General features: G+C 45.7%; 1 protein-coding gene across 1 annotated transcript in view; it reads left to right on the top strand.

Moving 5' to 3' along the window:
- Positions 1 to 15,399, top strand: part of ALG9 (ALG9 alpha-1,2-mannosyltransferase) — an 88,530-nt gene that overhangs the window by 17,241 nt on the left and 55,890 nt on the right. The window contains exons 6-9 of the mRNA XM_029915690.1: positions 532 to 667; positions 4,449 to 4,536; positions 4,717 to 4,822; positions 12,593 to 12,715. Of these exons, the coding sequence (XP_029771550.1) occupies positions 532 to 667; positions 4,449 to 4,536; positions 4,717 to 4,822; positions 12,593 to 12,715 (453 nt within the window). The remainder of the gene's footprint in view (positions 1 to 531; positions 668 to 4,448; positions 4,537 to 4,716; positions 4,823 to 12,592; positions 12,716 to 15,399) is intronic.

Here is a 15,399-nt window from a genome sequence, read left to right as displayed (position 1 = left end):
GACCACCAGAAGGTGCAGTTCTCCAGGAGAGCCTCAGAGACCACCAGAAGGTGCAGTTCTCCAGGAGAGCCTCAGAGACCACCAGAAGGTGCAGTTCTCCAGGAGAGCCTCAGAGACCACCAGAAGGTGCAGTTCTCCAGGAGAGCCTCAGAGACCACCAGAAGGTGCAGTTCTCCAGAAGTAGTCAGCAATGGCTGAGTTTCTTGAAACACATTCCCTGCCTGGAAGTATAACTGGAATTGTGTAAGTTTCACATCTGGAGCACAGGCCTGGAGAAGCGTGGCATGGTTCATACTGTGTAACCTGCCAGCGTGCTGGTACCTAAGAACCAGGGGTGAGAAAAGAAGAAGATCCTTGAACTTCATTGTTGTTTTGAGGAGTATCCTGTTACTGCGCATTTCTGATCGCGTTCCTCAAAACGTGTTCCTGGTTCTTGACCTCCGGCGTGTGGGTAGATTTTTGAGTACACCTAATCAATCTCAAACTTTTGTCCCCCCCCCCCCTTGTGTTCCGCCTTTCTTTACTCCGCAGCGCTCCTTCCCAGCAGCTTCTGTATGTACACCACGCTGGTGGCCATGACGGGCTGGTACATGGACAAGACGTCCATCGCTGTGCTCGGAGTGGCAGCTGGGGCTATCCTGGGCTGGCCATTCAGCGCTGCTCTTGGGTAAGAAAGCAACACGGCTCACCTTCCATTACTGGGCACACAGTCAATCTCAGCGTCGGCTTATCTCCCTCTTCCCTGGTTATGCCCGGAGTCACAGGAACGAATTCAACCTACAGAGATTCTGGGAGGTAGAAGAATCTCTCTCGGTGTTTATTGCTACGATTAAATCTAATACGAATAGTGACTGTTGGGCATCTGTGTGTTAGGTGCTGCTAAGCTCCTTGCAAATTTTATTCCTAAACCTTGGAACAGCTTTGCAGGAGAAATGAATTACTAGTGCTTCACAAGTGAGAGAGGGGACTCCAGGAGGGTGAGAAAGTCACCGTGAAGGTGGCGATGGCTCTCGGACCCAGGCCTCCCTGACTCTACCACTGATGGGTTTCCACGCTGCACCCCTGGGGGCCGTGCATGTCCCACTCCCAGGCCTGTTGCCGGACTTTCCCTGCAGCCTCGTGGCCTGTGGTCTCTCCTGCTCACGCTCCTTGTTTTCGCCACTTCGGCTCTGGTCGTGCTGCCTTCTCTCCTCACCCGCACTGCGAGTAACTTGGGAAAATCCTGTAGCTTAATGTTCAGGTTATTACAGCACAGCTGATGCTTGAGCAGTCTAGGGGTTGGGGGCGCTGGGGCCCCCTGCACAGCTGGAAATCTACATGTAACTTTTGACTCCCCAGAAACTGTACAGTGGCTGATTGTTGACCAGAAGCCTACTGATAATTAACACATACTTTCTATGTTATATGTATTCTATACCATATTCTTACAATAAAGTAAGCTAGAGAGAAGAAAGCGTTACTAAGAAAATAAGATTTATTCACAGTACTGTACTGTATTTATAAAAAACAATCAGTGTATATGTGGACACACAGTTTAAACACGTGCTGTTCAAAAGTCAACTGTAGGGACGCCTGGGTGGCTCAGTCGGTTAAGCATCTGGCTTCAGTTCAGGTCATGATCTCACGGTTTGTGAGTTGGAGCCCTGCGTCGGGCTCTGTGCTGACAGCTCAGAGCCTGGAGCCTGCATCAGATTCTGTGTCTCCTTCTCTCTCTGACCCTCCCCTGCTCGTGCTGTCTCTCTCTGTCTCTCAAAAATAAATAAAAAAACATTAAAAAAATTAAAAAACAACAAAAGTCAACTGTAGTAGTATATTTCAATTATAAAAAATGCCAGTTTGTGTTAGGTAAAAAGAATTCCTAATTCTCTTTGCCCCTAGCCTAATCTTCGAAGATAGTTTTATATACTTTGTATGTAAAGCTTTCTAGAAACTGTCCTTGTGTGTATATGCACATACACGTATATGTGTACATCCTGGAGATTTTCTTTTTCGTTTTTATTTTTGAGAGAGAGAGAGAGAGAGACAGAGAGACAGAGAGACAGACAGACAGAGAGACAGACACACACAGAATCTGAAGGAGGCTCCAGGCTCCGAGCTGTCAGCACAGAGCTCATCACGGGGCTCGAACTCCCGAACCATGAGTGAGATCATGACCTGAGCCGAAGTCAGCCACTCAACTACTGAGCCACCCAGGCACCCCCTCAATTTGTCGTCTGAAGTCTGGTTTCCCCACCTCCAATCTTCCATTCTGTTCATCCTCAAAATACTGTATTCAGGATTTTGTGTGAGGCCCTCTTCTGTCTCAGTCATCTTGATAATTCCCGTTTCTTTAAATCCGGTCCAGTCATAGTCTACATTGCCCACTGCCTGACAGATGCCCCCTTTTATATAACTAAATGTTTATGAAGCTGAGTTCACGATCTTCCTTCATATCTGTTCTCTTGTCTGTGTTTCCATCCCAGTAAGTGATACCGCCATCTCCTCAGTGCTCAGTCAGGAGCCTGAAAACTGTCTGTGACTCTCTACTCTTTCTCAAGTCCTATTTATTGTGTCTCCTGAATACCTTGAATCTGACTACTTTTCTTCCCCTCTGCTCCTGAATTACCACACAGCCTCCTGAATGGTCTTCCTGTCTCTAGGCCTGATCTCTGCAAGTCTGCTCTCCACAATCAAGTTAGAGTTACCTTCCTAAAATGCAAATATGATTGTACCACTCCCTGTCTTGTTTTAAACTCTCTAGTAGCTTCCCCACTGCTCTGTGTCACAGAGGTTGTGACAGCCTGTGGCCTGTGGGCCCAGTTTAGCTGGTCATGCTTTGCATAACCCAAGAACTTAGGAACACACACACACACACACACACACACACACACACACGCTACAGACACACAGAATATGCAACAGAGACTATATATATATATGTGGCCTCAAAGTCTAAAATATATACTGTCAGGTCCTTTAAATAAAAAGCTTGCCAACACGTGCTCTATGGTGTCCAGATTCTAATATGACTCACAAAACCCCAATCCAGGCTCTTTTTTACTTCTCCAGTAAGTAAAAGTACTTTTACTTGGGGTTTTTTTGGTCCATTCCTCCATTCCTTTTACTCTGCACCATTGACGTTGAACTTTATGAGTTCCTGAAATACCTCTAGGCGGCACATTTTGATTGGTCTGCTGTTAGCTGAGGTCAGTGATTTCAGGATCCCAGTCAGCAGTCTACATCACTTATTGACTACTCTGTGCTGAACACGCTGATTCTGTGATAAGGAAGACAGTTAGGCTTCCTGTTCTTTTGGAGCCTCTATTTTAGTAGGACAGACCTTGGACAAGTAAGTAAAAGTATGATGAGTTCCTAAAGGAGAGGCACAGATGCCATGGGAATGTCCCTGGTTGGGCAGAAAAAAAATGAACACACAAAGTGTTAATGCAAAACTTAGATGATGGAATGTGGGCATTCTAGCACAGAAGAGATGCCTGTGCTACACATGACATCGCTGAGGAAATGATAGACATGATAATGCTCTGTAAATGCAGAGACCGGCGAGGAGTCGAGGGCACAGCCGGTGGTGGACGTTTGGGTAAATTCTGCAGAATCAGGTTGGTGGGGGAGGGAGCTCCTTGTGACTGGAGCACGGGTGAAGATTCTGGCTCATGTTCCAGATCCGGAGGTCCTGGGCACGAAGGTGATTGTTGCTGCAAGAGCAGAAGTACCCCCTGAGAAAATGACGTAGAGAAAGAAGAGTAGAAGTTTGCTTTTGGGAAATAGGACACGGTAGGGCACAAGGAAAAGGAGCGCTTGGGAAGAGTCCAGAAAAGAGCAGGAGCCAGGAAGCCTGAAGAGGAAGGAACAGATGCTTTATGTCAAGTGCTGCAGCAAGACCAAGGGGGAGGAGCTGGTGCAGAGATACGGGGTCTGGCCGAGGGGAGGGTCCTGTCGACCTCATGTCCGTCTCCCTGGCTTCAGGCCAGCCTTCAGGAAGAAGCGGCGAAGGCAGTGTACATATGCCGCTTGCTTGTGGAATTTAAGTGCAAGAAGAGCAAATGGTATTGGAAGGGGATACGTCAGAACTGACGTAGCAAAGTTTATAATATAATAATCTTTATAAATCATGGAAAAGATGGGTATTTATTCATTTGGCAGGGTGGGCGTAGGACCACAGGGCGCATTTACTTATAATTAATATATTTTAAATGTCTGTTGTACATAAATAGGTGTAATATGGAGCTCCTTCCAGAAGCTCAGTATTAATGTTTCATTTGCATCTTGGGGTGCAAGGTACTATCGTGGGCTCTCTGAACAGAAAACTCCATTTTTGAGAAGCCGTCCTTTTAAATACCAGCTTTCTTTCCTCACTAACTGCTAGAGACCTTTTCGCCCCTTATGGGTGAATCAGACTGGAGTCTATATTGTAAGTATTTAACTTCCTGCTTTGTTTCTCTGTCACACAGTTTACCCATCGCCTTTGACTTGCTGGTCGTGAAGCACAGGTGGAAAAGTTTCTTTCACTGGTCTCTGGTGGCCCTGATACTCTTTCTGGTGAGTCTGTTTTATTTCCCTTGTTTTGTGTGAACGTTGTAATGAGAGCATGTTCTGAGGTGGGAAAGAGAACGTTAGAAATTCATTCTGTTTTTTGTTCTCAAGTTTATCCTGTGAGCGTTGGGAGAATGTTTCCAGAACAAAGCCCTGTGGGTGCTATCTATTTCTGCTCTGTTTCAGGTGCCCGTGGTGGTCATTGACAGCTACTACTACGGGAAGCTGGTGGTGGCCCCACTGAACATTGTTCTGTACAATGTCTTCACCCCTCATGGACCTGATCTTTACGGTAAGGCCTCAGGGGTCGGGGTACCCCTACTCCTTAGGGGTAGGAGACTGCTCCATTTGCCTGAGCTTTGAAATTTCAACGCAGTTTCTTCATTTCATCACATATTCTTTGGCAAACACAGCATTTCTTTGCTGGCATTCTTTTTCAAAAAGAAATGGCATTTGTATATAGCACAGCGATGATTAAGCTACCACTAAATATTTCTTCTTGATTAATATGATATCTGTTATTCCTGCTGTCTGAAGTTTTCAGTACATTGTGGTTCTTGATGTTACTTTTTTAAATGAAAAGTTACTTTTTGCTCTTTTCACTAGAAAATCCGCTATGATAACAAAAAATAGGGAAGTAAAAACACCCATAATCCCATCAGTTCCAGGTAGCTGCTGTTAATACCCTGGAGTCCATTCCTCCAGATGTCTTCTGGACATGTACACATTGGTATTGCTTTTTCTTTTCTAAGTTTGCACTCAGTATCCGGGATTAGGAGAGGAGGTTTGGAAAAGGTGTGGAAGAGGCAGAGTGCGTGGTGGAGTCAGCATGGCAAGGCGGGTAGTTTGGCCAGAGGGAGGATGCCTTTTGTCTGGGGGACACCCTCCATTTCACCTCCATCTCCTCACCCATCCCTCCACGCCATGCCTCCTCTCAGCCAGCACTGAGCCTGTTTCATTTGGTCCCCTAGGGCATTTGAGTCGTGACAGCTGCAGAGGACTGTCCTAGAGATATTCCTGGTCAGATTAGCCAAATCAGTAAATGTTTTATAAGACTGTGTTTCATTAAAACAAGTGTAGTTTCTTCTGCTTTGATTTTCTGAAGGTCTTGAAGCATGTTTTTTGTATGTGATTGTCCTGGGGCTCTGCTGTGGAGCAAGTGAATATTACCTTTGTGTCTCACCCCTGATGTGCCATGCCCGTCACTTTTCTGTGCCACTTTGCTAACAGGGCCGGCAGACTGGATGAGGAGATTTAAAGTAAGGGACGGATGAGATTTCATTGGGCCTGTTGGGATTTGTGGAATTTAGATGGAGTCGGTAATAGGTCAGAATAAACCGTGTTTTGTTCAGTGACTTGAATTCACAAACTGCCTTGTTAGAGAATAACTATTAAGTGAAGGAATTTTAATTTTTTTTTAAAGTTTATTTAAGTAATATCTGCACCCAGTATAGGGTGCAGAACTCATAACCCTGAGATCAAGAGTCACACACTCCTCTGACTGAGTCAGCCAGGCGCTCCGTAAGTGAAGGAATTTTAAAAGGTTCTTTAGGACTTCAAGATCCCCAAGGATGTGAGAAAAAGGCCCAATTCTAAGCTTTTGCCTCTAGATGTCTCCCTTTAGCTGAGAGTTTGTATATTTTTAATTCCCCCTTGTTTTAGGCTAGCTTGTAACATTTTATTTGATTCTATAAGACAATGGAAGGAAGACTGTCTTCTTAGACCCAGATTGCACGTTAGAAACTGATTTACATGGAGTCTATGGCAGGAAAATATCCATTATGTATAGGTGCATACATTATGCTAATTTGAGTTTAATTTTGGGAGACTGGTTTCACTTTTTAAAAATTTATTTATTTTTTAATTTTAGAGAGCGCCCACTTTGGGGGGAGGGGAGAGAATGAGAATCTTAAGCGGACTCTGTGCTTAGCCCGGAGCCCATCTTGGGCCTCAGTCCCACAGCCCCAGTGGGGTCCTAACCTGAGCTCAAATCGAGAGTCAGACGCTCTATCAACTGAGCCGTCCGGGTGCCCCTGGTTTCCCTTTCTAAACAGGGTATTACATATTGACATTTAAAAAGTCTTTTTAATGTTTATTTTTGAGAGAGAGAGAGAGCACATGCGTGTGTGAACGAGTGGGGGAGGGGCAGAGAGAGGGAGACAGCATCTGAAGCAGGCTTCAAGCTCTGAGCAGTCAGCCCAGAGCCTGACGTGGGGCTTGAACCCACAAACCGCAAGATTATGACCTGAACCGAAGTCGGACGCTGAACCAACTGAGCCACCCAGGTGCCCCACCATGTTAATATTCTGATTGCTTATTCATAAAACTTAGCGAATGTATGAAAGCTAAATATTTTTGGTAGTTCTCTTGACAGATGAAGCTTGTAAATCAGTAATAAGTCAGGCTGGTGGGGGGAGTAGGGAAGAATAAACTCTGATCTGTGTTTCTGGACTAACAGGGGCAGCTCGGGGATCCCTGTTGGGGGGTCCAGCAGAGCGAGGGCCAGGCTTCCCTTGGCTGTTGGCTTCTGCTTCTGTTTTGGCCACTGTTCGGGAAGGGTGCCTCGGGCTCCTGCCTGCTCTGATGAACCTGAGGCGGCTTCAGTTCAGGCTGGGCTGTTTTGAGTGGACAGGGCTGATCACTCTCCTAGTGAAGGAGAAAGCTCTGCTCGGACGGAGGGCGTTGTCCTACTGGGCGCCAACGGGACTGATGCTGTGTGTGGTCAGTCGGATCGTAGGGGCTTCTTTGCTGGTAGAATTTTTGTGCTTTTGCCTTCTCTCTGAACTTGACAGCTTTGGGGTGGGATTGATTTCCATTCTTTAAAAGAATAAGTACTTCTGCAGAGAAAATCCTCCTTCCGTCTTAGAAGTGAGAGTTCTCTGTGTATTCCAGGTCCTCAGTGTCGATGTGTCACGAGGCGTAGACGATGAACAAGTTCCGGAGGGCCCATCAGATTATATTATGCCTCGATGACTGTTGTGTCCTCTCGCTGCTTTGGTTAGGCCTGCCGGTTGCGGGGTATTCGATGGGGGTTTTCTTAATACCAAATAAAAGTAATAGAGGTAAAAGTGCTTTTAACTTATTAAAAATATTTTTTTTTACATTTTTTTTTTTTTTACATACAAGTGTGACACTATCTGGCACTTTCGGCATCATTTTGACTATTTGGAAAGACTTTGCTGCTCCAAGCGCTTCATTAGCTATAGTAGGCACATGTTTCTTCTCTGAAAGTTACAAATGCATCACACTGATAGTTTCTACATTCATGTCTTAGTGCTGTTTCTTGTGTGTAACAGCAAATAAGCCTGTGATCCTTCCTTTTTTTTTTTTTTAATTTTTTTTTTTTTTTTTTTTGAGAGACAGAGACAGTAAGAGCAGGGGAGGGTCAGAGAGAGAGGGAGACACAGAACTGGAAGCAGGCTCCAGGCTCTGAGCTAGCTGTCAGCACAGAGCCCGACGCGGGGCTCGAACCCACGAACCGTGAGATCATGACCTGAGCTGAAGCCAGAGGCTTAACCAACTGAGCCACCCAGGTGCCCCAAGCCTGTGATACTTCTTGAACAATTAGTAACATGGACTTGAGTTAAAGAAACATTGACTAAGTTGCCTTGGAGAATTTGTGTCCTCCTAGAACTCGCTGAAAAATAAGGCTGCAGTCACAGGAGCAGGGAGTTGTGCTGCATTAGAAAGACGGGGAGTCACGGGTGCAAGTCCATCTGGTGGTAGCGGAGAGACTTCTTGAGCCGCGCCTGGAAGGGAGAGTAGCAGTTTGGTGAATGGACACTAGAGGGGTATATTTCAGACAAACACAATGTCCAGGGTAGGGACTGCAGAGACGAAAACAAGATTGAATATTGGGTTCTTTTTTTTTTTTAATTTTTTTTTAATGTTTTATTTATTTTTGATAGACAGAGCATGAGCGGGGAGGAGCAGAGAGGGGAGACACAGAACCGGAAGCAGGCTCCAGGGTCTGAGCTAGCTGTCAGCACAGAGCCCGACGCGGGGCTCGAACCCACAAACGTGAGATCTGACCTGAGCCGAATCGGAGGCTTAACCGACTGAGCCACCCAGGCGCCCCAATTGGGTTCTTTTTTAAAAAGTTAAAGTAGTTTTACAGCGTTAGTTGATTCTAGATAGAAACTATACAAACATGAGCAAGATAAATTCAATTTCTCTGTTGTGATTACAATATAAATATCTACTCTGTTTCTGGTTTTCACAGGGAACTTTCTATACTTTCTTGGCCAGAGAGCACTTACTAATAATGACACCTTCCAGACCTGAGCTGACTCTTTGGAAGCCAGGAGAAAGAATGTATTTTTTCACAACCTATGAATTATAATTGCTTTTGTTTATCAAATGCCTATTCTATACCAGATTTTACATAACTGTCATCTCCTCACAAGAACTCCATGAGATCGGCGTTACGTATGCTCATTCCTAGCTACGGAAACCAGAGTGGAGATGGTAAGGGACCTGCACGTAATTAATGAGTGGCAGAAGTGGGATACAAGCCCAGGGCTGTCTGACTCCAAAGCCTGTGTTCTTTCCACTGAAAACGGCCTTAGCAAAACCCTGGAGTTTGGCATTTGAGATTCTACAGGAGAATAAGGAAAACCAGAGCGTGAGTTGGAGGTGGAAGAAGATTAGATTTGATCTAGAGAAGGGGCAGGAAGTTGGGCCTTTGAAGGTCCCCCTGCACTTTGGCTCGGAGGGTGACCCGGGGCCTTGGAGAGCTTCGGTGGCATGGTGCTCTGCCTCGCGGGAGCGTTGCGCCATGGTTGTCACAGAAGGCAGGAATATTTCGACAAGGACAAGAATACTTGACATTTAGGAAACTTAGTCTAGACATAAGATTGCAAAGTCATAGGCACAACATCTCTTTGGTGTCAAAGATCAAGGGGTGAAGTTTAGTGTTGCAAAAAACAAAGTGACTGGTCATGGCACTGATTTTGCTTTTTACCCTTGTGACATTTCGAGTTGGCAGATGTTGGGGCTGGGAAGCAGTTTCATGTGGGGAGTGAAGAGGGGTGCTCTCTGGGGTGGAGTTCAGGCCTGGAGACGGCGGGGGGCGGGGCGGGTGTGAGAGATGCTCTTCTGCAAAAATAACAGTGGGGCGGCTCAGCGATGCCACTCCCAACTTAGGGCGCGACCCCCGTCTGTTGGTGTGTTTTGTCAACCTCTGTCCGATCGCCGGACAGGAAATTTCAGAAGGCAAAGGCCAATGGTCGTTAGTAAAAGGCCCGGAGTCTCCCGTTTGTGCAGGAGGAGGGGAATGGAGCCCCGTGGAGTCCCGCTAGCACTGACTGGTGGCAAGATCTGTCCTAGGGCTTTCATTCTTTTGTGCATCACTTTTATTGCACCTTGGTATCTTCTTGCTCTGGGTTTTGTGAATTTGACATTTATAAGGATGATTTACTATAATTTAATTCTTAAGCTTTTGTAAAATTATAGGCCTATAAAATGACTTACTTTCATTCAGTCTGTGGACCGGTAAATATTATCCCTCCTTTTAGCATCTTTTAAGGTTCCCTTTAGCTCATTTAAATGAAAGGAATTGGTGCGTCAACGTCCACGCCCTGCAGAGACGCCGCTTCCAGCTTCCACCGCGCACTTGGCGCCAGTTAAACGCGTGGCCTGTCCTTCTGACGCATGTTTTCCCTGCATAGTTCAGCTTTGATAGTTTCTCAGAAGTAGCATCGAATTACCTCCCTCCCTGGAAAGACAGGAGAGTTTTTACTCCTGTCTCTTTTTAAGACGTGTCTAATCACATAGGGAGGACACTGGCTAAGAGAATTCACTATTTTTGTCTCTTTCTGCCCGGTTGTCAAGACTGTTGTGACTTGAACCTTTCCCCAGTTTGTGCCCTGTTCTTCCAGGAAACAAGTCTATTTTGAAATGTTCACGGCCTCGCTGTGAACTCGATCTGTGAGTTCCTGACACCTAAACAGAGTTGAGTTTACCAAAGTAATACTTTTCGTTCAGAATTTCCGAGCACAGTATGCCTGGGTAGAAAGGTAGTCGGCCCTAGTGGGAGGGTACAGTCAGTTGTGGAAGACCCGTGTTCGCTGGGAATAAAGTGCTTCTCTGGAAAAATAATACGGGTTTGTAAGGAGCAAAGAAGCTTCCCGCCGCCCCCCTGTAGATGCTTATTAGGATCTGTAGAAGATGATAGAAAGGATGGTCCTCTTTCTCCCTCGTTGCTCCGGTGTCTCAGACTCAGACCTCCAGAACTGGGCTGGGAAAGGCGGGTCAGAGTTGACAGCACTGCTGCCACAGTGGTGGTCGGGAGAAGATGATGCCGAAAACGACCTTTCTGGGAACTTGACTCCTAAGGGACTCCGTTTTGGAAATGTCACATACAAAAATCCAGAGAAGGCAGATATTTCTCTTTGAAAATCATCACTTTTCTGTAACCCAAACGGGGGGATTGGTAAAGAACACAGGATCTGGATGTCTCTAATGAACTTGGCCTGGGCCAGGAGCCCTTTTCATGGACGTCACGATCAGCGTACTTAGGAAGGAGCGAGCTTTCGCAAAAGGTGACACACAGTCGAAGCAGAGTCTTTCCTTCGGGTGCCCCCACCCTCCTCTCCTCTAGATGTTTCTAGCGTTACGGGTTTGGTTTCTAATCTTATTTTGCTGTGCAAGCTGCAAAAATGTCAGGTTTTCCTGACTATCGCTCTGCCTTCTGATTACCCTTTTAAGCAGTGCTGATTGCAGGAAATTGCTGTGGTGCGAGGCGGGTGTCACAACACGCAGTGATTAAAACCCACGAGTGTCGTTCAGGCCTGATTGAAGCAATCACGCAGAGGGGAAGAGCAGATGAGGAGCCTGCTGAATGTGCGGAGGGGGGCCGGCCCCATCCTTTGGGCTCAAGGATTTTGAGTTAAAAGAACCAAAACTGCTGTGGGCAAGGCTTGTGTTTTCAGTCATTTTGTTTCATTCCGAGTCCTCAGAACTTCTCAGCAGGATCTGGGGCTCTGAGCATTTTCCTTAGGAAAACAAATGGTTCCTTTTTACCAAACACAGGGTCCCGTGACCATGGAATAGCAGTTAAACCTACCAAGGGGGAAGACCCTAGACTGTAAGTGGGATGAACAGGTGAGAAGAAAAGGGGAGGGGCCCGAGGGGCTTGGTCCTACAAGAACGCCCCCACTTCGTCCTGCCACCGCCACACTCCGGACACCAGTGCCCAGTCCAGGAGATGGTTACTCCTGACCAACCAGTTGTAGATGGGAAGTTCCAACAGTCCCCTCTTTGGGCTCAACTAATTTGCTAGAGCGGCTCACAGAACTTAGAGAAACATTAAAGTTTACCAGCTTATTAGGATGTGATAAAGAATACAGACGCATAGCTAGGGGAAGAGATGCAGGGGGCAGGGTATGTGGGTAGAGCTCGGAACTCCCGTCCTTGCCAGGGGCACACACTCCTCATGCATCTCCGTGGTCCTCAACCTGAAGTTCTCTGAACCCTGTCCTCCTGGGTGTTTATGGACGCTTCGCTACACAGGCATGAGTGGTGAGGTCATTGGCCATTGACAGTTGAACTCTACTGCCAGCCCCTCGTCCGTCCCTGGAGGTCATCAGGGTAGGACTGGAAATTCTAACCACCCAGTCAGGGCGGTTAGGTCACACGGTTGGTTCTGGCCATCCGTCCTCGTCCTGGGGTTACCTAAGGGCTTTCCCCAAGTCTCCTGATTAACAGAAGACCTCCTGATCAGTCCCGTCGCTTAGGAAATTCCATAAGGCTTTAGGAGCTCTATGCCAGGAATAGGGATGAAGACCAAATATAAATTGCTTATTATAAATTGCAATATCGCCACTAAGCTCTTTAATGATTTGGTTGTTCTGGAATAGTGACAAATCTCTTCCTTGTCCCGTCTTCTGCTCTTGTGCTTCCCCTGCGTGGCTGAGTCCCAGGGACTGAGTTCCCATCGTGGACTCTCGCACCCGAGGCATGGGCCATCAGCGTTGCTTGAACAAAGAACATTCTGAATCCAGCACTGTAAAAGGTGTTGAAGGGATCCACTAACTAACTGCTTCTTTTCTGTTTCCCGCAGGTACGGAACCCTGGTATTTCTACTTAATTAACGGATTTCTTAATTTTAACGTAGCCTTTGCTTTGGCTCTCCTGGTCTTGCCTCTGACCTCTCTCATGGAGCACCTGCTGCAGAGATTCCACGGTGAGTGGAAGGGGCGGGGGCTTCGGGGAGGAAAGAGCCAGTAACAATGTACACCGAGAAGTGAACATGTCTACTTCTATTCCCCATTTCCTTCCCATGGAAGTGATTGAGTTAGCGAAGTTTCCTTCCGTATCTGTAGGTTATTTAAGCTTACGGGATGGTTCGGTTAATAGTTGCAAGTTAAGCCGACACAGGGAGGAAGGGGGGGGTCAGTAGAGCACGCAGAACCACCTGGGGAGGCAAAAACGGCCCTGAAATCTCAGGAGATCAAAGTATGTGGGTGTCTTGTGTTTTCTAGCGAAGTGTGTGCTGACATGGGTAACTGTTTGAGATGCTAGGTCATGGGGGTAATTATTCCTTGGGAAATTACTTCAACCAAAAATCTGAAAAGTAAACCGTCCAGGGATTTCCCTCAGATCTGATACTGAAGTGGGAGAAGGCTTGGACTTCCTGCGGAACTTTCTGCTTCTCTTTGTTCCGTTTTGCTTCTGGGCTTGCCTGACTGGGGAAGGCTGGGTCCGTCATCGGGTTTGCTTGCTCCGATTCCGCGGTGCACAGCCAGTGTTTTCTCAAGCTGTCGCAGATTTGGAGATCTGGTGCCCATGTTTCTTTTATGGAAGACAGATTTGAGCAGAAATTCGTATGAGCTTTGGAAAGAGATTTAATTTCAGACTTTTCAGTCTGATTTGGATGCCATACGATCGCTCCCTCCCGCCCCCCATTCTGCTTTTCTATTAACGGTTTCTAGAGTTCACTGGGTTACACTTGCTCGAACAGGAAAGCAGCTTCCAGTCACTTTTGTTTTAACATAACCAAAATGCCGTCGTCCTAACAAAATCAGCAATTCCTTCGTATCTCCTACCCAGTTGATATTCAGGTTTCCTACACTGTCTGAAAAACAGCTTTCTACAGTTGTTTAAAGGAGGATCTGAAAAGGGTCATACACTAGATTTGGTGTTAGGTTTCTTCAGCTTTTTACGAGGTTACCCCCCCTCTTCTTTTTTCTCCTGAAGATTTCTGAAGAAATCAGGTGACCCATCTTGCGTAGTGTCCCACGTTTGGACTCAGCGGCTTGTCCCCCGGGGGTGTTGACTTAGTCCTCCGCTCCTGCCGTGCCCTAAGGACCACTTTATCTTTTTTTTTTTTTTTAAAGTAACTTTTTTTTTTTTTACTGTAAAGATAATTTATGCTTGTAGAGAATTTGGAAATGCTTAAGATGTAAGTATAAAAACAGCATATTAAGCTGTTCTTCACAGTGTGAATCCAATTTTGTTTTAAAAACGTGTAATTTGCACACGTCCACTTAGTAAAAAAAAAAAAAAAAGTGCTGTTTTTCTTTATACTTTCTGTGTATTTTATAATAGAAAAAAAAGTACTTTTAAAGGAAAAAAACCCCAGAAAAATGTAAAGAAGCAGGAAAGAAGTTACCAATTTTCCCATCATGTGATACAACTGTAGTTATGATTTTGTACTTTTTATGGAGGACATTCAAACATATTAGGCCATATTTTATTTTACTAATTTAAAAATTTTTAATGTTTGTGTATTTTTGGGAGTGTGTGAGATGGAGCACGAGGTGGGGAAGGGCAGAGAGAGAGGGAGACAGAATCCAAAGCAAGCTCCAGGGTCTGAGCTGTCCGCACAGAGCCCAGTGTGAGGCTTGAACTCATGACCCATGAGATTATGACCTGGGCTGAAGTCGGACGCTTAACTGACTGAGCCACCCAAGTGCCCCAGTAGGCCCTACTTTCAAAATGTATTTGTTAGCCTTTAAGATACAGAAAAGGATTTCTTTTTTTTTTTTTTTTGTAATCAAAATTCCAACCTAAAACACTTCCTGGGAAGGTGTAAATCCTCGATTATCGCCTAAAATTTTAAGGTAAAATCTTAGAGTAGAAAGTTTAAAGCATAAGCTTCGTATTTCAGTTGAAGAATTTTCATCCCTAAAGAGTTCCTACAAAAATACTGATAACCTAGAAACCCGAACAAAGGTGGATCCTGACAATGCTGAGCTTTCCTCCAAACTGGCTCTTTGTAGACATAACACCAGGGGGCGCTGTCGATCTACCATTTGCCAGTGATTTCTAGGCACTGTGGATTATCGCTCATAGAAGCCCAGTCGGGGTTGGCTTCCTGGTGGGTTTATCAGTCAGCGTTCATGTATCTAGCCACAGGAACATTCCAGCAGGTGCTTGGGTCTTAGTGCTCATTAAATTCCTTTAATTCCTTCACACGCTTTGAGTATATTTTGGTCCCAATTTTAAGATTGAGAGTGGATGGGCATTGCAAGAGACGAGAGCAAAATTCATCAGTAAACTTGCCGTAAGAGTGTTTTTATATTTGCTTTGAAACAGACTGTTTTGCCATTTGTAGCTTGACAAAAACCAGTGATGGGTTTGACAATCCAACTCTTTCTTTCCTTTGATCTATAGCTATTTGGACAGGTTGGGTATATAAGAAATCTATTAAACAGAGCATAGGAATTAAAACCCAAGAGATGAGTTTATGTTTAGCTTTTGGTTAATCTCAGAAACCTTTAATCTTAGTAGCAGGACTCCCTGGGGAGAGAAGGCTTTTCTTCTTTATCCAATATAGAAATGATGAAGATTTATTACCCAGTCACTTGACTTTCATTTGTGTTTCAGCCAGGTCCAGTCTTGTGCCTCCCGTTAGAGGTTGGCTCT

Source organism: Suricata suricatta, chromosome 11 (assembly GCF_006229205.1).
Source record: "Suricata suricatta isolate VVHF042 chromosome 11, meerkat_22Aug2017_6uvM2_HiC, whole genome shotgun sequence".
NCBI lineage: Eukaryota > Metazoa > Chordata > Mammalia > Carnivora > Herpestidae > Suricata > Suricata suricatta.
Note: the sequence above shows the minus strand (reverse complement) of the source record. Positions and strands in the feature narration are given on the sequence as shown.